The sequence below is a fragment of the Scophthalmus maximus genome, chromosome 22, assembly GCF_022379125.1.
Source record: "Scophthalmus maximus strain ysfricsl-2021 chromosome 22, ASM2237912v1, whole genome shotgun sequence".
Classification (NCBI taxonomy): Eukaryota; Metazoa; Chordata; class Actinopteri; order Pleuronectiformes; family Scophthalmidae; genus Scophthalmus; species Scophthalmus maximus.
The window spans coordinates 6,512,501-6,536,582 of NC_061536.1; the positions used below are offsets into that span (position 1 = coordinate 6,512,501).

Genomic DNA, 24,082 nt, shown 5'->3' on the forward strand with positions numbered 1-24,082 from the left:
TGGTGCACATCAGGGGGCGATTGTGCAAACTTCATCTACTGGGAACTCTTGCCAACTTTCGAATAAGATTAAACAGTCTTTGAAAAAATTCCAAATCTGGAGTCCAGATTTCTCTTTTGATATTCTTGTTACATTTATATTCGAGCAAGAGTCTGCCATAATGGAATAAATGAATTAAGTGTCTCTAAAACGAAAACAAAGGGGGATACAGGCTGTGGCTGCGGGGCTGCTGTTTTCTTTTACCCCTACAAGTGCGTCTGAAATCATTTTTCTAAGTCTGAGCAAAAAGTGTTTGTCCCAACATTGTAAACAGCTCTGAGATGACGAAACCACGGTTTGAGAAAAGTGCCCTGTAATATCAACACATCTCTCAGCCCCGCGGAGCTGTCAGTGTGAGGGGCAGCTCTCTTGGGGAGGTGTCAGGGGCGCATACCAGCGCGCAACAAGTCGGTGTGGGTGCGAGATTGCGACAGGAGCCGATGGCACACATTTTAAACAGTGCCTGCTCATCAAAGCACAAACCATCCGATGACTGCGAATACGTTGATGTCGGTGACTGATGCCGCGAATGGCAGCAACATGCAGGCGCGCACAATAAGCGGAGACGCGTGGTGCGGCAGGAGTTCTCATGCGTGTGCGTAATTGGGTTAAAATATCACAAGCGCGTTTTGTTTTTCCATTTTAGTTTTTTTTAAGGTGATACTCACGAATCCATAACCCCTGGACTTGCCGGTCTGTCTGTCGGTGATGACCACCGCTTCTTCAATCTCACCGAACACCTCGAAATATTTCCTGAGACTTGAATCCGTGGTGTGGTAGGGAAGACCCCCGACAAAAATCTTCGTGTAGGTCGTGTCCTTTTGCGTGGTGTGCATCGTTAGTGCAAAGAAAATGACAATAAATATAGGAACAGTTACACAAAAAAAAAAAAGAAATAGTGCAATGTCTCCTTATCAATAAGACTTTGGCTCAAGAAAGAAATGAAAGAGAGAGAGAGAGAGAGAGAGAGAGAGAGAGAGAGATCAGCTGGCTCTGTAACTTTTATCAGAAGAGAAAAAACGATACAAAAAGTAGACAAAACTGAAGCCTGGAGGTAGATTTATCTTCCGACAGTCAAGAGGAGAGTTAAATGGAGCGGATTGTCCCAAAGAGACCATCAGGTGTTTCCAGCTCTTCTCGGTAACTCTGCTGTCTAACTGAATGGCTTTGGGACCCATTCCTAAAAGCGCTGCTCCTAACTCCACCCAACTCTCTAGTCCATCTCTGCCCGCCCACCAGCGCGCACAAACAGCTGGGAAGCTGTGTGTGGAACACTGGAGCTCCTTCACAAAGGGAGGGGACCCCCCCCCACAGATCTTTCTTTACTAGAATCACGTTTAATTCCCCATCAGAGACAAACCTGATTCCACTGATGATGTGTTGGAGACTGAGGGGAGCAGAGACCTTCGGGGGGGGGGGGGTGCAGTGTGCTTCATGTGAAAAATAATCAGGGAATGTTTGTGTGACTTCCACCGACCATATATAGCCTATAAATAAATAACTGATGTTTATAGTCTTTTCTCTCGTTGGTGAGCTAGGTTCAAGCGTGGACTGTGGAAAAGGGGTCCGTCCTGTCTCTCTAAAAGCCTGCATGGATTAGGCCTCCTGTATAAACAGCCGGTCAGGGGCTGGACGCAGCCCGGGGACAGACACATTACAGCAGCAGCAGTGAGCAGACAGACAGGTGCAGCATGGAGACTCTGCTGGACGGATCAGCCTTCACTCGTGGGGGGTTGATAGCGTAATGCCTAAACCTTGGATTTCCTATACATCATAAAGGTTGTAAGATCAGGGACTCCACTGTGTCCCCTGATATGAACCTATACAACAGGTTTGGAAAATCATATCTGAGAACTTCAGACTGGTTCTATTTTACATTTCCTTGAAGGTCCCTGAGTTGAAAACCTGTTGATTCAACCCTAACTTTAACACAAAGAAATGGGAGGATTATTATGATTATTAGGATTGGGTAAAGATCATGTAAAACCAGCCACAGATTACTTCAACCGGTCTGTGAACAATGAATGATTAAAATTGAACTTGCGATGTTTGGCCTCCTCGGTGCTGGCCTGACTGCTGGATCCCTGGATCTCTCTCTGAGCGGCCAGGATAAGTAATTCACCTCCAGTAATGTGAGAGGGAACCCTGCTGTTAATCATTCATGGCGGCTTCGCTTCTGTGAGCGCACTGGCCTACATTAATCCTGTCACTGTGTGCAACACCATGAGTTGGCACACTCGCAGTGGGACCATAATTGATTATGTGTCATTTGACACACCATATACCAATGCTCTGTTTTTATCTGTTCTGATATCTTCTCTGTAGGTTAAAAAAACAAAAACTACCGAAATCTGTATTCTTAAAGGAAAGACACAATGTACCCGAACTGAATGTGAATTGTCGCTGCAGAACTCCAGATTACAATGAGATGCAACCTGATAGTGCTTTGTCCTGCAGAGTCTCTGTTCACTCACTATTTTATTAATGCAGCCACACGCCCGTTAAAGTCTGACCGGAGTCGTGAAGGGGGGACAGAGATCAACTTACCCAGGCTCTACAATGGGGATCCGGTCGGGTTGCATCCCCTGTTGTCTCTTCTCATGAGCAACATTGTCTGAATCCTCTTATATTCTTTTTTTTTTTTAACAGTTACTGCCTTTGGCATATTTAAAACTTTAATTAGATGTTCTGTCCCAATGATCTTTAGAAGTATGCAAATTGATAAACTCCACATTACATGTGCAGGGAATGTGTCAGCAAATCATCACCACAAAGACCGTAACACGATAAATGTGGCTCCCATGTCAGCTGGTCCTGTTTCTCAATGAATTCAAACATTTTGCATGTTGAAATATCAAACGTAGGCTTTTTCCAGTGTAATCAAGACAAAGGGTGTAGTGCTTTTTGGCCAGTTGGCTTTAGCACAAGTCAGGCAGAGAAAAGATAGAGGTCAAAGGTCACCGCGACAGCTGAATACCCACAGCACAGTCCCACCTAGGTTGCACTCCCCCAACCTCTTTCCGAAAAAACCTGCAAAAACAATACAAAAACTCATCTAAAATTTAAACTTTACTCTTGTTAATGAGCTGAATTGATAACGTTTTACATTTTTGGATGCTAACATACCACTGAGCACACACACATCGTTCTTCCACACAAACAAACACTCTGATTAACAAAAGAGGAGCTTTTATTGATCATCGACAACATCGGCTTATAGACATTTTTTAAAAGGAACATCCTCATCTTGTCACCAAAACCTCCAGAAGGGGTTCACAGACCTCAGGTGGATAACACAATGTAAACCCACTGAAACAGCGCCATCTTGTGCCCAACAGAACACCTCACCCTTTATATGCAAAATTAGACAAATGCAATTCAGAACAAATATCCGTTTGGTGTGTTGGCGAGAACATTAAGTCTTGATTATATTCATTAAATCATTCACTCAGTTAAATTACTTTGATTTGGAAAGAAAACCCTCACATTGATATTAATAAAATGTGTGCTTCCCTAATTTTAACTGTCTGATGACAGCTTAAATGTATCAGGCCTCTCAACTGTGCAAAAGGAATAATTTTAGCTTCCTTTCATTTCTCTCTCTCTTACTGCTGATTAATGGCTCGTCTCTGTAATAATCCTAAATTTCTCCTCTTTGTCTTCTGCATGTTGGAAGCTCGGATCACTCTCCAGCTCCCCTGAGGCAGTGAGGAGCGGCCCCGACTGGACCTCATCCCCCTTGCTCAACTCCACCTCATCCCCCTCCTCATCATCATCCCCGTCCTCACCGTTCTCTCCACTTGTTCGTTCCTTTTCCATCCATTTGCTCTTCTCTGCTCTGGCCATTTCTTTTTCACGCTCTCCGCCGTGCCCTTTGTTCTCTCTTGCACTCTCTCGTCCCTCAGGTGGCTCACTGGTGATCTGGCAGAGAGGCGTGAGGGATAAGTCTTCATCTTCTGCTACACTGGAGATGGGTTTGCGGACACGAACGTGCGCTGACTTGGTCCTTAAACGCATCTTGAGCTCATCTTCCCTTAACTGAGAGATAATGGAAGGAGCATACGAGTGAAAAGGAGGGAAAAAAGACATACATCAACTGTGAGAGGGAGACAAAGAGAAAGAACGCAGATGTGTTCAAACACACACACACACACACACATTGTACCTTGCGTCTCTCTTCAGCAAGTCTTATCTTCTCCTCAATCTCTTCTCTGCTAGGGAGACTTTGCTCTTTTTTGGCCCTCAGAGACTCCAGTCTTGCAGGAGGCCTTCGCCTGACCACATCTCTGTCATCCAGCTGACACACACACACACACACACACACACACACACACAGCAGAGGGAGACAGAGAACGCACAATCTTCAGATCACAGGTGAATGCACTGACTGACCCTGACCTATATGTGAGAGGAAACAGAACGTAAATCAATGTCCTTCTACGTGCTGTATTGCACTTTATTTATTATAAATTATTACTATTATTACTTTATAAATGTTATGATTTTCCTTAATTTCTTCTGGGGCATCAGTTAGTGTTTCACACAGGGGTCGGGCTTTAACAGCAGGATAGATAATCGGTGAGTCAGTCTTTTCCCACATTGACCAGTGTGCATGAAGGACCCACCATGATGCTGTAGGCTTCTCCAGCCCCGCTGCTCCCCCCTCGGGTCTGTCCCACTGGGATGATGCCCTGGTTCAGGAGCTCCTCCAGTATCTCACTGGACTTTTGACGCTCCTGCACTGTGCTGTCCTGCTGCAGCAATCCTGAGCCGGACACAGTGAAACAGAAGCACTTGAGATGTGTGCACTGGATTTTCTCTTCAGAGTGACAAAGTTTTTGAACACACCCACCATTGTGCGTAAATCTGTCGGCCACACTTTCTCCGGCACACTCCGATGTCAGAGGAGGGAGTTTTCTGGGCACTGCTCCAGGTAACACAGGGATCTCTTTGTTCTCCATCCCCACCCCACTGTCTGTGGTGCCCTTTGACACGGCAGAGTCTCCACGACTACCCAGTTTACTCCCTGTCTCATCCTAACAGGACACAGACACAATGTGAATTCAGAAGATGTAAGTCAAAAGACCGAATGTCCTGACCTCTTTCTGTCTGGTATGACAGACATGATTGTTGTGTTGATGGCATCTGTGCATCATGGCCATTGCCATGAACACAGTAGAACAATAAATACAGCACGAAACATCTACAAATCACACATATACACACACACATAATATACAGTGTATTCTCTGACCAGTGAAAAACTGTTGATTTTGTAATATCACCATTAATTAGAAGGGAAAGTACACTATGTACATTTACTCAAGGACTTTTCATCAGTATCTCCATTTCCTGTTTACATCATTTTTCGCATTGGTTCCCACATAGTGGTAGTGGAGGAGATTTCCCGGCTGTTAGTTGAACTGTGAACATTGCTTGCTGTTATGTTGTATGCACCTTAGCCATAAGAAAACCGGGGTGCAATATCACTTCTCACTCATTATATTAAACTTATAACTGTGGTAAATTTGCAGTTTTTCAAATAAAACACCATGATCAACATGAACATCTTTTTATTTAGAAATGATCTCATATTTTCACACAGTTAATTAAACTAACATCATATAAAGTCAAATCAAATCAGCTCAGCCTCGAACATCTACCACATTTCAATGGATAACTACCCAGTAACATTACAATATAACATTCAGAAATGAATCTGCATAATGACCATGTTTAATTTTGACTTTTTGTTTTACTGATAATGCAGCTGCACTTTTACCAAATCAGTTTTTTTTTCCAGATGTCCACCCCACTATTTGAATGTTACACACTGGAACTATATATATTTCAATACTTTTAAGGGTTTGGAGGCGACGTAAGGGGATTAAATAAGTAAGTAAATAAATAAACAAACTTGTTTTGTTGGCATTTTTTACATTTTCTACTTTTAAGAACCTGAATATTTCTTCCAAAGCTTCTTAGATGTAATATTGTCACATGCCGTATTTGAACTATAACCAAAATTACGACGCATTCAATTGAGTAAAATAGAAAGAAAAAAAACCTTTCGACACTACTTGTTAATATTTGGACAACTCTATCACAGCCCTTCGTGGCACCGATTTGACGTGACCTGGACGTCGGTGGCGATATCGAACACGTCTCGCAGTGCGCTGACTCAAAGTGGCGCGTGGCGCGACGCGGATCTTACCTCGTCTCCATCCAGCTGCTCTCGTGTCAGCGGTTGTACCGCGGTGTTCGTGGAGCCGCCGCATCCCATTGCGGTGGAAGTCAGTGGGAGGCCCAGGTGTCTGCTTCGATCACACCTCGCCGTGTTTACTTCTCTCATGCGATGCCCGTGTAACCTGGCATTCCTTCACACACACACACACACGGACACACGGTCTAGATGAGCCCGGTGCGTTGCTAGGGGGCCGTTGCTACAACAAATGTGACCCGGCTAAAGAGGCGACACCCTGGAACAACAACCTACAAAGCACCGTCTCTCACTGGTGATGGTCCGTTTGGTCTGTGACAGACACAGGGGGTCTACCACCAGCGCAAGAGGTCAAGAGTCCAAGACCCTCAACCTCTCAGAATCCTCCCAAATACCAGCATATAGTATACAATTTTTCATTGTCTTGCTTTATTTTCTGCAGATTCTAATTCATTTCCCAGCTTGAAAGACTAATTGCTGATTAAAAGCATCTCATACGGCCATGTAGAGGAATTAACTATAGTGGTGGTTTTAGTTATTTCCTGAAAGCATTCATATATTTTTTTTTAAATACAATTTCCTTTACCCCAATATAAAGTATGCAAAGACCTGTAAAGTCGTTTGATTTCGAGTAAACATCTACATGGGTGGTACAAGTGATACATTTAAGTCTGAATGACAATCGCAGCAGTTGCTATTTCCGAGGTCTGTTATTCAGCGCTTTGCGTTTTTGAGGTAACACAAGACAGTGATCAGCTCAAGAAAGAGACCACGGCATCGGTTCCCCAATGCCAGGAACTAGGACTAAACAGCCCCAAAACTCATGCTCATGACAACCTGCGCCTGTTTTATATTATTTATATCTTTGAACAAGTGTCGGTAATGATTGCTTTTCGATTTTACTCTTTTTTTTTCAAATTCACAAATATTTTGGCAGTGTGGTCAGAGTTACAAAGCTAAATTCAGCTATCTTGATAAACATAAATTCTTTAAGTTCATTTAATCCCCAGTGGAAACAATTGCTCCTACTTGACATGCCAATATACATATGAGACATATTATTACATTTTGCAGTTCATCAAATTTTAGTCAGCTCATGACAAAAAAAACAAACATGTGTAAACCTGAACTTGTGATCGGTACCAACAGTTTTGAAATCCATGGTGATAGAATTGTAAACCGTGCACATGGATTAGAGGATCAAATTAATTATTTCTTCAGAGAACAAGCAATGGAGCATTTTGACAGTGACTGCATCAACCAGGTAAATCCAATTTAACTGCATTTAATACTATGATGTATTTTGCATGTGGCATTTCACTAGGGAGCTCCCCAAGGGTCAGCTGAGGATAAAAAGAGTCATGTGTACATGCCTGTACTCTGTAACTTTTGCCCTCAAGGCCCACAGATTTTGTGTATAAACTCTTGGAGTACTGGCTAATAAAGCTGATCTGATTCTGATTCTGACAATACAACTATCCTTGAATCTAGATAAATAACCCATTAAGGAAAATACCACAGGGGTGCAGTAGAGTGCTTATTCACTCCACCAGGCTCTATTGTAAGTAGACTAGAGGGCTGGAGCCATGCAGAGCTTGGCCTTACTGCTAGGTAGCTTAATCTACTATAATGCATGATAATGTATTTATTTTATTAGCCTATACCTTTCAAATATGGCAGATTACAATCTGATTGGAAGTATAAAGTAGCATAACACGGAAGTACCATCGTTTATTTTGTATTGAGTGACTAAACTATGCCTCCTATTGATAACATAAACGATGAAATGTTTTAAAAATCATGGCTGTATAATTAGTTTAAGTGGGAGCATGGCACAAAATAACCCGAACGTTCGAGCCATGTGGTCCTGGCGAACGTCTTTGTTACGTTCTGTTACTACATTACCCAGAATGCCTCGGTGCCCTGGCCGCTGTGCTGGATGACAGCTATCCGGCGCCGAAACAACGATAGACGCTCAAACGACAGAGCCATGGCGGCCACGGGTGGAGGGAAAATTAGAAGCAGGAGATATCACATCGCCTCCAAACCTTACGCCAAGAGTAAACAGGTAAACCGTGTGAAAGTTTTCGCGTTAACAGTCCTTGTCGAGGACGTTACCGTGACCGTTGTACCACTACGCCTCCGCTCTTGTTATTGTTTTGTTGGAGACATTTTACGGCCTGCTGTTAGCGCTCGTGGCCTCCACGCGCTGCTAGCATGTCCGGGAAATGCTAGTCGACTAGCGGACTGGCTCACATGTTACCGAAATTAGGCGGACTTGACAGGTCAAATCACGGCACGGCTAGTCGTGTAGACTGACAAACAAGTGTTTGTTGAAGTGTACGCGCGCACACGACGCGCCGGGTGTACCAGACACAGCCCCGCTGGTGTAATCTTCTGCTGCTAGCGAAGTTAGCAGAAAGCAAGGAAGTGGAATTCTACGTTAGCCATTGTAGCTAATACAAGCTAGCACTGGCAAAAGCAACGCATTGTTGTCTCCGGCTCTTAAGTTTGGGGACTTCGCACTATTGCTGGCTGAAGTGACATTGTCACTTGGGGCTAATTTTTTACGCGCCCACATCTGCATGTTATCAGCCCTCGTATTTATGAATTTTAGTATTGTGGTGCTGGCGTGTCGGATAGGGATTTTGGATGTGAGGCTAGCTAACGTTAGCCAAACCTCAGAGCAGTTGGATTGCGCAGGAAGCAACGGCTGGCTGGGAACCCACATGGCTGCCCCGGCGGATTCACACGCCGCTTGAAAATATACGAATGTTATTCTTTAAACGACTCCATGTTGTTAACGGTGGACACGGCGTGTCGTGGTGCACGGCAGATCCATTTGCCGATTTGTTGAGTTATCACGTTGTGTATTTAGGCAAACGACGAATCTTTTTGTTTATGTGAGATGTAACATGCCAGCGTGTCCCCTTACTGTACACACAGCGGATCTAATGTGAAAGTAAACATGATCAAATCGATACATCCAGTGGCCAGTTTATTAGGTACACCTAAGAACATTTGGATTTGTTAAATTGATTATTCACCATTGTTGATTGTAAATAACTGTTATCCGCATCTGTGATGAACTATATTCAGTTTAGACAATCAAAAATGTATAAGATATGAATGTGATTAAATGGTGATTTGTATATATTCAATTGTAAGTAATAAATTGTATTTGTAAGGTTTAGCATGAATGCAATATTTGTGATATTCTACAGTGTCCCCCTTCATTTGGATAAATAGGGTTGTGTCTGCATTCAACTAACACAAACTACAACTTAACCACAAAGTTGAAATAAGCCCTTGTCTTAAAGATGTTCCTAAATTCCTCATGCACATTGTGCAGGTCTCATCTATAACTGATGAAAGAGTTTTTTTGAGGTTCTTGCTGCTGAAGAAGGTTCGACCAGTTACAAAATTCAAGGACTCACTTACTTTTTCCATCAGCACTGTGAATATATAAAGACTGTGTTCTATAGAGATTTTAATTAATTGTGTGTATTTAGCTTCATACAGTCCAGCTAATGCAGTCATGATTACATTAAATAATGCTCATGTTTTTGACTAAATAGGAAGTAATGCGTGTGTTTTTAAAGTTCATACAAATGTGCCTGGACTGAAATCAGCCCAAAACAATATTTGTCCCGTTCTTTGGAAGATTGTTTGAGCTTTTCGGCAATAGCTTGGTCTACACGGTTCTACTGGTAGAGAAGGAGAAGGAGCATGATAAGACATGCAGTGTTTGCAGCATCCGTCTTTATTCATCGCTCAACGATGCCAAGCCAATGCTTGCTAGTCTTAACAGTGTCTAAATCGTCAGCACTTAATGTCGTTTTCACATGGCACAAATGAACAATCAGACTGTCTAAATTATTTTTAATAGTTGTGGTACCTGTTAATAATATTCACACCTATTATTTTAAAAATTTAGAGTTAGGCAAAAGTCAAACAAAATAGCAGAATCAGTTGACCACAGGTTACTTAATCACGTGACTATGGCCACAGCAGAAGTCTGGCACCCTTAAATCCTCATAACAATAGTGTACGCAGTGCTAAATAAACCAGCACTGTTGTGTTATTTCATCCGTGTTGTGTATTTGTACATAGGTTAAAGTGCAGGGGGGCCCACAGGTGTTTCTCAAAGATAAAGGGAAAGCAAGAGGCACATATGGCTCTTATCAGGAGTTGTAAGCAACCAAAAATTTCACAGCATGTATACACCAGCTAACTAGCTCTTTTGCTCAACTTTTCCACTCTCCATCTGTTATCTTCTCACTCAAACAGGGGACATTTGTGCCTTGTCTGAATAATCCAAATATAGCCAAGAGCTGCAACAGTTAATCGATTAGTAATCATCTACTAAATCAATCGCCAACCATTTTGATAATGGGTTAAAAAAGCAGCTTTTATGGGAAAATGTCAGAATTCTATGATTTCAGCTTCTTAAATGTGAATATTTACTGGTTTCTTTGCTCTATGACAGTAAACTAAATATCTTTGGTGTGTGTACAAAAAAACCCCACCATCTTGGGTTTTGGGGAACACGATCGAGGAAATAATGGACAGATTAATCGGTAATGAAAATATTATTAGTTGCAGCCCAAATTCAGTCACAGTACCATTCTGAGATCCCAAAAATTGTAAATGGATCTGGCGCAGGAAAAAGCTCCAAACTTGAGTTTTCGGCAGCCTCGTTCGCTGCTCTTCAATACACCCGGCACTGGCTGGATTCACGGCAGCCTTTGTCTTCCTTTACTGCGACTCAAAACGGCTACATGCTGTGATGACATTCATGAAACAGATTGTGACTTGTGGAGAATATACCAGCATTGAATACTAATACATTTAAACACAGGGGCAAATTTGGCACATGGCAGCTTTTCTGTAACTTTTGAACTGAATATACCACCCGGCTGTCTTCAGGGGCTGCAGACCCAGTCAGATGTGCTTTTCATGATCCAGTTAGCCAGCGAAGTCCGAGAAAGTTCCCTTAATGTAGAATACGAGTTGAAAGCTGGAAAGTCAGTTACTTTGCCTACGTGATGTAGGAGTCAAGGTTCATTGTTAGCGATTAGAATTCATCCACTATTACACCTCTGTGTAGTGCAAACCAGTGTCACTCGGTCACGTTGTTGTAGAAGCACACACAGTGCCTGACCCAGTTTCTGTCTAACTAAGCTCGTGTTTTGCTTTGCACCAGGGAGAACGAATGGCTTCTCATTTCAAGTGGTGCTGGGCTGCTGATTCAAACAATAAAACACTGAATGTTACTTCAGTGTTTCCCTTTAATTACCTAGACTTTGGCGCCCGCCGTGAACTACTTTGTCCTTCCAGTTCCATAATGAACCAATTTTTTTACACTTTTCATAATAATACAAGACATGTGTTTTGCATCGTTGCTTAATTGTAGAGAGCATGGATTCGCTCAGGCTCTCTCTGCTCCTCTCACTCACACTCTTAGCAAACACACTCATACTCAGCTACCGCCACGCATGAGATCCAATTTTCCGGTAAACACTGGTTAATTGCTTAAATTAGCAAATAAGGAGTCCAGAAACCGTTGTATATGATTCAAATACCTTGGAAAAACACATTTAAAGTTTACGGTTCTTTTCTTTAGTCTTTTTTGCCTTTGTCTCTGCTTCTCATTGATGTCATTGCCTGCCCTCCCCTTCTCGTGTTTTTTTCATCAGCAGCAGTCAGGCATCATCAGTCGGGTGACGGACACAGTAAAGAGCATCGTTCCTTCCTGGCTGCAAAAATACTTCAAGAATGAAGATGCTACTGAAGGAGAGGGGGCTGTACAAGGGACAGGCCAGAATTGCCAGCCGCCGCCGCCTCCGCCTCCTCCTCCTAATGGCAGTGAAGAGGGACCTCCTCCCCTTGATGGACGTGACTCCCCGGAACCTAGCACCAGTAACACGGGTAAGGGGCCTGTTCAGTCACTTTTAATCCCTTACATAAGAATTGCAATTTTTTTTTAAACATTTTTTTTCTCTGTTCCACCATGCTCATCTGTAATTATCCTCTCTTGCACAGAGCCCTCCACCAGTCGGGCATCGCTGAACTTTCAGGAGTATGTCCTTTCTCGACCCCCTCTGAGTCGCTCCCACCTTCATTTTGCCCCGCTGGAGGCTTCCTCTCCAAATCTGGTGGCTTCCAGCAGCCTCTTCTCCCCGCCCTCCACCTCCTCAGCCCCTGGACCCTTTTCCACAGGCTTCTCCTTGGTGAAAGAAATCAAGGACAACCTCTCACAGCATGAAGATGATAACATCTCCACCACAAGTGGGTTCTCCTCCCGCGCCTCTGACAAAGGTATGGTCAAAGCGAATAGCACACCTTCAAGTTGATGTGAAATCGCCTGCTGAGAAACAATCACCTCAGCAACTTTCTGCAAAAATGGCAGGAAACACATCTCGTGTGATGATCTGGTTTGAACCGGATTTCTTTGTAATGTATGAAATTGAATAGATGGAAAATGCAACCAGTGTTGCTGTAATTAGAGGCTAGTGTCTTAGTGACTTAATCTCTCGTCTGTATGGGTTGACTCAGACCTGAAATCTGCAAACTGCGACTGAGACGCAATCTCCTCTTTTTCAGATGTCCCCGCTTCAAAAACAGCATCACTGCCCCAGCTTTGGTCCCCAGAGATGGACAGAACAAACTCTGGGCCTCAGCCTTCCCAGTCCAGTCTGAAAAAGCCTGCTTTCAACCTCTCCGTTTTTGGATCGTCTTCCAATGTGAGTATCTGAGTTTTTGTCCACTGGTATAGTGAGTCTGTCAGTGTGAATTGGTAAAAGAAAAAACTGGGTGAAAGAACAGGTCAGTGCCACAAAGCTTCGTATTATGGTGTCTCAGGGTTTGATCTACGCCATTAGAGCAGTGACCCACTTCAATATAAATTGTCTCTCTGGAATTTGGTCAGTGCACCCAACACTGCAAAGTCGTGTGAAGCACAAACGTGTACAAATTTTACACTGGCCATTACTTTAAGATGTAGATAAATTGATTTGTTCCATTCAGTGTCTCGTGCCATCAACATGTTGTTAATCTGATCATGTGCATGGCAACGTATCCAACACCACAACTCCGTGTAGCCAACGCATAAGAACTAGTCTGCTCTGGTATACACTCTAGATGTGGCAGGACTGGGCTCACTGGCCAAACACAATCTGCCACAGATGGAATCTAATGAGAAACACTGAAAGTTTTTTTTTTTTTGCAGTTTAACTCATTACATTGTTTTGTTTAGCCATCTGAAACTTCTTTCTCTTATTTCATGTATAATATAACAAATGTAAGTTTGGGAATGCCATTGATTAGCAATACAATTAACCCGATATTATTTAATTGAATCCTTTCTCTCGCAGTCAACATTTAACGGCACAGTGCTGAACTCTAGCCAACTTGGAGATTCACCGTTCTACCCTGGGAAGACCATGTATGGTGGGGCAGCTGCGGTCAGGAGCTCTCGCTCACGTCCTGGAACACCATACCAGGTGAGCAAGTGACGACCAAACAAACTAGAAACTGTTCATTTCTGCTACAGATTAGTTATTTCTAGTCATTCTCTATGTACATGAACATTTTGTAGATGTTACATGTTATCAGTGCTTAGAATGTAAGCACTTTATTTATGACATAATAAGATGAATGTGACTGATTATTATTAACTTAACTAAAGACTAACTTGACTCATCTGATCCGTAGGCTCCAGTGAGGAGACAGATCAAGGCCAAGCCTGCTGGAGCTCAGCCCTGCGGGGTGACTAGTGCCACAGCCAGACGCATCCTGCAGTCCTTGGAGCGCATGTCAAGCCCTCTGGCTGTGAGTTTATGCACACACACATGGCTGCAGTTCAAACTTGATTTTAACTCAATGGTTTGATACTTGATACCTGATATTTTGTATATGTAAACTTTGTCATATTTTTCCTCATCTGTAGGATGCCAAGAGAATCCCAGCAGCAGCATCCCCCCTGTCACCAGTAAGTGTTTTAATATACCCAGCACATATCACAAGCAAGTGTTTACAGCAACATATTGTATTGAACTAAAATAGTAGAGATTTTACAGTTTGCAAAATGTTGAAATGCTGACGAACCAATCGAAAATATTTAGCGATTATGTTGTCACATAATCTTTGTCTTTTGCAGTTGATGGACGGCCCAAATCACGATGTTCCTTATTTCCAGTCAAAAAGGAAACGGGTATGTAAAATGTCTTATCCCTAGGGCTGTGTCGCTTTATGTTGTGTCCATCAAAAGTTATTGTGAGAAGCTTATGATTTTAAACTTAAGTTTATATTATTTCCCTATTATGATTTTAAACTTGTGTATGCACATCAGCAAACAAACCTCACTTGTGCTCTGATGGAGTCCTCGTACAAGGGTCACAAGGCCCAGTGATGGGAATCAAACAGGGGTGTCATTGTACAAATTCGGCAGCACTTGTTGTGGGTTGTCTTACTGTCATTTCCTGTCCCACTGCCTGTTGGCCTCGGTTACAGAACTTAACGGGATTCTCCTCAGCTGGGACACAGCTGTTCACCACTGTGTGTGTGTGTGTGTGTGTGTGTGTGTGTGTGTGTGTGTGTGTGTGTGTGTGTGTGTGTGTGTGTGTGTGTGTGTGTGTGTGTGTGTGTGTGTGTGTGTGTGTGTGTGTGTGTGTGTGTGTGTGTGTGTGTGTGTGTGTGTGTGTGCGCTTTTCTTTTATGTGCATGTACACGCAAGTGCTTATCAGTGAACATGTGCTGGACTGTGTGTCGTACTTGGCTCATTAAAGCTTGTGTATGTGCTGTGTGTTAAGTCTGCTGTTCTATTGTGCCAGCTCTGGACGGGACTCGTCCTCACTAATAACTGTCAGACATTCCCATCTGCGACAGCTGCTTTGTAAAGGCCAACAATGGTGTATTGACCCTTGCAGGTCCAAAAAAGAACATTCACAATCGATGGGCTTTTTGCTGCTTAATGAGTAAAGAAAATAGCCTACAATGTTTTTAATATATGCAAACTATCTTGAAACTGATTTTTCCCTTTGATTTCATGGCAGAACATTTTAACAGTTAACATTTGTCCGTGCACAATAAACAAACCTAAACCTAATTTAAATTCCCTCAGATCTCATTTAGCATTTCTGTACTGCAGTGTTTTTTTTTTCATAACCTGATTGCCAGCAACTACAATAATAATGATAAACACTGTGTACCCAACTTTACCTGCAATAAGGGTAATATCACAGATAATTCTTATATAGCTCTTGTCTAAAATTATAGGAAAACACTGGGGTGATTCTTTATCATCAACAATATATTGCCGGAAGAAGGATTTATCCTTCTGTCAAGCACCATCTGTGTGGTCGCAGCCTGATTCCATTTGCAGTGTTTATGGTCTGTAGAGAATGTTGCTGTTCATGATCTGGGAAGCAGTTTCCTTTTTGATGAGTTGAGAGGAATAAACTGCCCTGGCTGTGTTTGATACATTAACGCTATGTGCGAATACCTAAATAACATTGAGTTGACTCTTTTATGTTTCAGTATTTTTTTTAAAGATACTTTTAGACATAGAAGCTTTTTCTTCATTATGGCTCGAATTTTTCTCCATTTTTTTGACTCTTTGTTTCAGATGGATTCTACCCTCCCACCGGTTCAGAGATTGGTGGTTCCTGCTGCAGCCTCAGTGTCAGGAAACCGCTCCGTGTCCTTCAGGCCGACTTTGACTCCAGGAGGAGTGAGCCGAAACCTGGACAGGACCCCAAGAGAGACGGTCAGAAACACAGCGCTGCATTACTAGACACGACAACATTGTTCCTCTATATTTGATTAAGACAATTGGTGTCCAATACATATTCTAATGCTAATTATGTTCTTGTATTTTTCCCACAGCCTACAAGACAATCACCTCAGTTACCGAAAGCAACCCCTTTTTCTCAAAGGTACTGATGCAAAACTATTAGAGATGCTCCGATTGATTTGGGACCAGTAGGTCCAAATTCACTGCAGAATTCAAACCAAGTCCATTTCTCTGTTATGATTAAGTTTCTATTGCTCTATAACCCCAAAAACTCAATTTAAAATTAAGTTTAAATTTGTGTTGCTGTTTCTTTTTGGCTACTTGTTTCCAATGGAATCAAGGTTAGGTGTTCAACATTTTTGTAGTGATAAGAGTTCCCTACAATGTCTCAGGGAAAACATGATAACATAGCTGGATTTATTAAAAAATAAATTTCCAAAAACTAATGTAATCCTACAATAGCAAGACAATCGCAACATCCTTGGTAATTGTCAAACCTTTGGGGGATGTCTGACTTATCTGTGTGAAGTATTTTTCTCCTTGAAGTTCTGTTTTACTAAACAATACCCGTGTTGCCCTTCTGCTAGCACAATGGGCTCCAGTGTCCCAGCCTATCCTCTCTCCAGCACGCCTGCAGCCAGCAGCATCAGCTCTGGAGGGGGCAAGATGAAGAGGGAGAGAACCAGTACACGACCTTCCACCAAACGCCTCGAGGAGGATGAGGTGAGGAAACCACAAGGCTAATGATACATTTCTTATATATGATTATTTTTCTTTATCTGGCTAACTCTAGTTTTCCAGGACTAATCAGATGATTGATACTTTTTTTTATGTGAGTGTGTTAACTTCATAATTTGATACCAGGGCAGCATCAGGCTTATTTTTGGGCCAAGATATACGTCATAAATACAGATCAGATATGCGTCTTGCAACATTCAGATCAAAATTAAACATGGGTTTACGTCCTTTCACCATCAGTCTAAAAGATGCACTGCTCAGGAATGGAAGAATAATTTAATGGTTTGCACCTAACACTATGAGTTGTCTCAGAATTTAGCACAATACGATATTAATGCTTGTTTCTGATTTTAGGTGGTTGAGGTTCCTGACCTTCCAGCCATTTCACTTCCGATCAGCTCCTCCACCTTGCCCACCTTCAGCTTCTCCACCCCTCCTCCACCCCCAGCTACCAGCTACACTGCCTCCACTGTCACTGCAGTTACTCCCGCCAAGGGCACGTTCGCAAACAAGGTTCGTCTTTAAAACGCCTCTTCCTACTACATTGTTACTACAAGTCTAGTGATAAACATGTTACTAATGTTTGTTTTTTTTCACCTCAGGAGCCTCCAACAGCCTCGACACCCCTCTGTGTACCTTTTACATTTTCCTCCCCTATTGTGAAAGCAACTGCTGCGAGCCCACCTTCCTTTTCCCCTTCAGTAAGTAAATGGTTTATTTCTTAATGATTAAATCATCAAGGATTCTTTATATTTGAAAAACTTAAATCTGTAACTTTATTTTTCCTGTTTGTAGGCTGGATTTACTTTTAGTGCTCCTGTAGCAAAGTTGGCTCCCACAATGTCCAATGGGAAGCTATCCACTCCCATAGCAGTAGCAGGTAAGAAGAGTTTTCTTTCCGTTGGTCTTATTCAGATTTCTTCCCTCAACTGAAAACGTTCTGATTTTTTGTGTGTTTCCTTATATACACACATATATATATATATAGAAGAATTTGAAGGACCCTTCAAACCAGCCAAGGCCCTGAAGCAGGGCAGTGTGCTGGATCTTCTCAAAGCACCTGGTGAGAGTCACTGACACATTATCTACAACCTTTGAGTGACATTTTTACAAAAGTGGATCTGCAAGTTAATTGTATTATTTCTTCTCCTGTTCTCTCCAGGCTTTGCCTCTCCTGTTGCTCAGCCCTCCTCAGGCCCAGACAATTCTCTTCAGCCGACCTCCACACAATCCACTGCCTCCTCCTCCTCCACCTCCTCCTCCACCTCTTCCTCCTCCCTGTCTTCTTCAACAGGGTTTGGAGATTTTTTCAAATCCCCGTTAAACTGGACCTGTGATGTCTGCTTGGTGCCGAACAAACCATCAGATGCTAAATGTGTTTGCTGTATGGCCCCTCAGCCCAACTCCTCCTCATCAAAACCTATGGACAGTAAGCCTTCACCCACAACCTTTGTCAGGCTGGAGAGCAGCAGCAGCAGCAGCAGCAGCACGAACACCACCTCCTCAACAACTACGACCACCACAGGTTTCGGTACAATGTTCTCGAAACCTGCCGGAACGTGGGACTGTGACACGTGTCTTGTTCTAAACAAACCCGAGGCAGTAAAGTGTGTGGCCTGCGAAACGGCCAAACCCGGAACGGGACTGAAACCCTCACTGACTCTTCCTTCTGCCTTCTCAGCTGTAAAGACTGTTGCCCCCCCCACAGCCCCTGTTTCCACAGGGTTCGTCGGGTTTGGAGACAAGTTCAAAAAACCCGAGGGTGCATGGGAATGTGATACATGCTTGGTAGAGAACAAGGCGGAAGACACAAAGTGTGTGGCCTGCATGAGTGCTAAACCAGGTAAAAAGAGCATGACCATGATAATTATTTTTATATATTTTTTGTCATTTATCTTATTTTTTCATGAAAGCATAATTCAGACTTAACTGTGTCCTTGACTAAAATATATTTTCAGAGGCAATTGTTAGTTAAGTGACCTGTCGTCCTTTCCTCATCAACACTACAGGTGCAGCAACAGCAACATCTGCAGGAGCTTCAGTAGGATCGTCTTCTTCAGCCAGCTCTGCTCCAGTTTTTGGGTTGGCGGATAAATTCAAGAAGCCAGAGGGTGCCTGGGACTGTGACGTCTGTCTCGTACAAAACAAGGCTGCTGACGTACAGTGTGTTGCTTGTCAAACAGCCAAACCTGGAGCTAACGTGGAGCCCAAAGGTAAAAATAGAGAGACCGACTTTCAGTTCTCTTGCAACAGCATTTTGTTAGTAAATGACTTCAGCCATGTTGGTGTTTAATTAATATTTTGGCTTAAGAACTTGTTCCCTGAATGGAATGCATACTTACTCTGACGTTTGGATATTCCTTTTCACTTCAGCTTTTGGTTCATCAGCTGGTGGGACTTCAGGCTCCTCTACCTCTGGAGGTTTTAAATTTGGCACGTCTGACAGTACCTCAGGGTCTGGATCTGGAGGTTTCAAGTTTGGCACGTCCGACAGTACCTCAGGGTCTGGATCTGGAGGTTTCAAGTTTGGCACGTCTGACAGTACCTCAGGATCTGGAGGTTTCAAGTTCGGAGGCTCAAATTCAGAACTCTCTTCTTCTTCCGGTGGATTCAAATTTGGAAACCAATCTGGAAGCTCCTCATCAGAAACCACTAAGGACACTAGTGCCTCATCAGGGTTCAAATTCGGCAGCTCAAGCGAGGGCTTTAAATTTGGGACTGCCTCTGATGATGACAAAAAGTCAGACCAGCCGAGTACAGGTTCTGGGTTAAAGTTCGGAGCCAGTGGTGGGATAATGTTTGGAACGGGATCATTTAGCACAGAAAACAACACTTCTAAGGGTGGCTTCACCTTTGGACTGTCGAAAACTGAAGAGAAAATATTGGACACCCCCACCTCATCCTCCGCTAGTTTCACTCCTCCTGCTCCCCCTCAAGGAAAGAGTGAGAGTGCTGCATCATCAGACGACACCACTTCAGCAAACAACAACGCAACCACCACCACAACAGCCACCGCTGGGTCGGTGTTTGGGAGACTGGGAAAGCCAACTATGGCAACCACCACACCACAAGGAGGTGCTACGTTTGGATCCTTACAGACAGACAAAGAGCCAGCTGCTCCCACCTTTTCCTTCGGGAAGCCCGAGGAAAAGAAAGAACGCGCTGCTTCCCCAGCTCCATCTTCGTTCCTCTTTGGCCCTGCGAGTAAAGATGCAGATGCCACACCAGCACCGGCCCCTTCAAGTGGCTTTTCCTTCAGCAAGCCCAGTGCATTAACAGACCAACCTCCGCCCCCATACCCCTTTGGCAAGGCAGCAGACAAGAGCATAACATCTGTTGCAGAGGCTCCAAAGCCCTCCTTCACCTTTGGACAAAGTGCTACAGGTATTTAATTTGTGAATGGTGCACGTTGAGTAAGTGTTTGATATGCAATTCAGTGTTTCCCCTAGGTTTACTGGCTTGGGGGGGGGCTAGGGTTCGAGCTCGGGCTCGTTAGGTTCCACAAATCACGTTTCATCCACAATCTTTTATACATGAATGATGTATAAGGTATATATGAAAAGTGACCATAAATGATTTCTGCTTGGCATTATATGTAAAATACAACAAAAAAAAAATAGATATATATATATTTATATTTATTTTTTTTAATTAAAATTAATTAGACTTTAAAGCCCCCCCCCCCCCCCCCCCCCCCCCCCCCCCAATTCAATGGTAGGGGAAACACTGCAATTACTCGCATTTGTTTTAAAAAAAATAGTTTTTCAATACTGTTGATTCCATAAGAACAACAAATATTGTCGGGTTAAGGTCGGAAAAAGCGGAATCCACAAAAAATTCAATATTATGGCGTTTTCCCTCAGCAAAGTACAACTCACCACAACCCACTCTCTTTTCTTCCCAACAGATTCAGCTGCTGCTGGTCCGAAACCAGCATTTTCCTTTATAGCTAGCAATCCCACCAACACCACCAACTCCACCACCTCGTCCTCCTCCATCCCGACCCCCAGTCTCTTTGGCAGCAGCAGCAGCAGCAGCTCCACCCAGGCTCCAGCTGCTTCTGCAGCTCCCAGCACTTTCATGTTCGGTCAGCCTGCTGCAGCCTCCACTGACGCTCCTCCAGCCAAAGCCTTCGTCTTTGGACAGAACCAGGACAGCCAGCCGCCTGCTCCATCAGCAGCTCCTCTGAACTCGGTTCCAGCCCCAGCTACAGCTCAGCCCTTCATCTTTGGTGTTTCTGCCAAAGCTGCTCCCCCTGCTGCTGCTGCTGCTGCTGCTGCTGCTGCTGCTGCTGCTCCTCCTCCTCCATCCTTCAGTTTTGGAGCACCACCACCTGCTGCCTCATCCTCTGGTCTGTCTCTTGGTGATTGATTTGGGCTTCACCGACAAACTGTGAAAATGTTAACATATAATATAATCAAATCGTAGTTTCATATTTATAATCTGCACGTGTATTTGTGTTTTTCATCCTTTTTCTTTTCCACCGACAGCTCCGTCTACGGCCCCCTCTCCGTTTGCCTTCAGTTCAGCCCCCGCTGGTGGCTTTGGGGCCAACCCGACTCCTTCATTTGGCTCATCTTTTGGTACCTCCTTCACAGCCGGGCCCCCCCAAGCCCCTGCCTTTGGGGCCAGTTCTGAAGCTGCCCCCGTGTTTGGACAGCAGGTGAACTCCACACCTGTATTTGGGGCAGCGGCTAATTCTGCACCAGGTGGGGAACTCAAATAATCCTTTTTCCTTTTAAGACTGCGTGTCGCACAATGTGCCAGTGATCCTCACTCTATGAACTTCTATTTATCTTGGGTAGATGAATCTGTAGTTGTCTATAAATGTGTATATTTATCTATATTCATCAGGTGGAGGCTTTCAGTTCGGAGGAGCCAGCGCATTTGGAGTCACGAACAACACCTCGGGTGTGTTTACTTTTGGAGTAGGTTCAGCAGCTTCTCCCGCTCCCTCTGCCAACCCCCCCATCGCACCCCAGCCAGGAACACCTGGAGGTGGATTCAGCTTCGCACAACCACCATCATTTAACATTGGGTACGTTACACCCTCGTAACATGTGCATCATCTGGCCCAGTCATAGTAAGGACACGGTGTAAAGTAGGACTAGGTTTAAATACCTCAACTTTGGTAGCGGTTCTGTTTTCTATAAAACCGTACGGTGGACTTAAATGCTGAGAGGAGGACTGTTGTGGTCTGGTCTTTTTGCGGTCAAACATGTAGGTTCAAGTGTTTGGTCAAATTCGTTGTGTCGTCTATTCGGCAGCAATGTCGTTTCTACATATACTTCATCTCACTATTGGCGTTTAGCCTGATAAAGTTGAGCCACGCTTTTGCTCTTTCCCAATTTTACACAACCGTAGCCAAGCAAAATAACTTGCTTAATGAATGAAACAATCCGTTCAGTGCCCAGCCATAGTATAGAGCATCAAACATTTATAATGGATATTTCTAATAACAAAATAAAGTAGAACATTATCATTTTTCTCAGAATTAAAATGTTTCTATACAAATGTAACTCAACATCATTTGGTTTTCCAGGTCGACTAAATCCTTTGTCGCCTCCCCTGCTGGACAGCAAGCTATCGCAGGACGCAAGATCAAGACGGCAGTGCGGCGCAGGAAGTAGAGCTGTGTGGACTCGACTAGAAAGCAGACGTGACTTTGACTTGACTTATATCCCCACTGAAGGCTGAATAAAGTGCTGGAAGGTCTCCACTGGACAAACACTGAATTGACTTTGCATGTGAAGACGGGACGAGGCTTGGGGGGGGGGGTTGCTGCTTTATGCTCGAGCTGGAACGGGTGGGGCCGAAGCTTTCACATGTAGACCAGAGCCGTTAATATGTGAGACCATCCCACAGGACTTGTCATGAGAAAAACTCTTGACTGTGCAATGAAACAGACTTAGAAAACCATAAATCAAGCCAGGACCCCGTGCTCGACATGAAAAACAAGCAGTCCTATCTTATTTTTTGACACCGGCAAATGTCTGCTAGACCTTAGGCATGACTTTTTGTAGTAAAATTACAAAGGCAAAAGTTGCAAATCTAAAGAGTTGTGAGTATACATGAAACCCTATTAATTAGTACGTGTGATCAGGTTTATGAGCTGTGATGTGCAGAGAGGTAGTGAGAGCTGTGTGGTGAACTTCCAGTGGCAATCCTTCAGACTATTGAGACTGCCCCTTTACGGGAGACCAAGGAGCCGCTGGAGGTGCAGCCACGGTGTCAGTGCAGTGTGCTGTATGTACAGGAATGAGCGTGTAATCTTTGTGGTGAATGCAGCGTGCTTGTGTCCCGTCGCCCCCACCCCCACCCTCACTAATGTACAGACTTGAGGTGTGTTTGGTTTCTTTGTACATGCTGAGGTTTGCGTGTCCGTGTGTGTATGAAAAACTGAACGACAGAGTTCATCACCTGGGCCGCTAGTTAGCGCCGCCACAGGCGAGCAAGCAAATGAATGTCTAAAACGAAAAAAAAAACCAACAAGGGAAGGAAGGAAGGAAGGAAGGAGGGAGGGCAGGGTTCAGGAGAGGGGAAAACGTATCCATGCACTGTGGAGGCCGGACCAGGCCGGAGGCTTACGCCCTTGTTCAACTCCTTAAGGATTTTGTAAATGCATAGTTTCAAAACTCTGTTACATGTTTGAATCTTTGATCTCTGGTTCGCTCACCTACTCTGCTTTTTGTGCCCTCTCGTCTCTCTCTTGTTCACTCGCTCTTCCTTACAGTCTCCCTTTACCTCTCTCTCTGCCTCTCCCTCTTTATCTCTCTCTCTCTTAATTGGCCTTTGAATATTATAAAAACCTGTAAATAGTGATTTTTTTTTTTTTAATCTGTGAAGTTGAACATTTTTTTTTGTGTTACCAACTCTGCATTCAGCATTTTTTGTCTTTAGAATTTATTATGTATATTCCTATATTCAAAGTTGCCCGAATCCATTTAAAAGAAGCTTAAATGCAAATTGGGGAGCCTTTGATGACTAAAGGTATATTGGCTTTTCTGATCCACTTTTGTTTGGACCAAAACCAGTATTGTACAAAGTATTAAGTATATATTTTTCTATTGCGTGTTTAAATGGACGAGGGTGACTTTGGATGATACGGAAGTCAGTTTAATTTTAAAGCCATGATTATTACTGGATGACTGATTATAATTAAAACCATGGGTAATTACCATCAATAAAACTATTAAAAAAAATCTTGTCACACAGAACCCGCAGTGTGTTATTTATTAAGTCAACGTTGCAAACAAATATCAGGCAACACGGTGTCAATATCTGTGTAA

At 43.5% G+C, this 24,082-nt stretch overlaps 3 protein-coding genes across 6 annotated transcripts in view; 1 reads left to right on the plus strand and 2 right to left on the minus strand.

Moving 5' to 3' along the window:
• Window positions 1-1,216, minus strand: part of rbm24a (RNA binding motif protein 24a) — a 10,225-nt gene extending 9,009 nt beyond the window's left edge. The window contains exon 1 of the mRNA XM_035620959.2: window positions 708-1,216. Coding sequence (XP_035476852.1) covers window positions 708-875 — 168 coding nt within the window. The 5' untranslated portion in view covers window positions 876-1,216. The remainder of the gene's footprint in view (window positions 1-707) is intronic.
• A 1,995-nt stretch (window positions 1,217-3,211) lies between these two features.
• Window positions 3,212-6,478, minus strand: stmnd1 (stathmin domain containing 1). Its single transcript, XM_035620954.2, has 5 exons — window positions 6,254-6,478; window positions 4,892-5,075; window positions 4,665-4,804; window positions 4,205-4,336; window positions 3,212-4,077 (listed from the first exon to the last, which is right to left on the minus strand). The coding sequence occupies exons 1-5, from the start codon at window positions 6,389-6,391 to the stop codon at window positions 3,655-3,657; spliced, it is 1,017 nt and encodes a 338-aa protein (XP_035476847.2). The 5' UTR covers window positions 6,392-6,478; the 3' UTR covers window positions 3,212-3,654.
• Window positions 6,479-8,173: 1,695 nt separating this feature from the next.
• nup153 (nucleoporin 153) lies at window positions 8,174-24,010 on the plus strand. Of its 4 annotated transcripts, none has more exons than XM_035620945.2 (22): window positions 8,174-8,327; window positions 11,959-12,190; window positions 12,305-12,580; window positions 12,866-13,005; window positions 13,636-13,764; window positions 13,976-14,092; window positions 14,211-14,252; window positions 14,421-14,474; window positions 15,888-16,028; window positions 16,148-16,197; window positions 16,643-16,778; window positions 17,148-17,306; window positions 17,396-17,494; window positions 17,589-17,673; window positions 17,782-17,856; window positions 17,956-18,636; window positions 18,803-19,006; window positions 19,167-20,177; window positions 20,701-21,156; window positions 21,284-21,502; window positions 21,648-21,831; window positions 22,336-24,010. In XM_035620945.2, the coding sequence occupies exons 1-22, from the start codon at window positions 8,199-8,201 to the stop codon at window positions 22,421-22,423; spliced, it is 4,707 nt and encodes a 1,568-aa protein (XP_035476838.2). In that variant the 5' UTR covers window positions 8,174-8,198; the 3' UTR covers window positions 22,424-24,010. The 4 variants fall into 4 exon arrangements, with proteins under 4 accessions (XP_035476838.2, XP_035476842.2, XP_035476841.2 ...); XM_035620949.2 differs by having other exon boundaries at window positions 20,701-21,144; XM_035620948.2 differs by having other exon boundaries at window positions 8,176-8,327; window positions 11,962-12,190.
• Window positions 24,011-24,082: the final 72 nt, after the last annotated feature.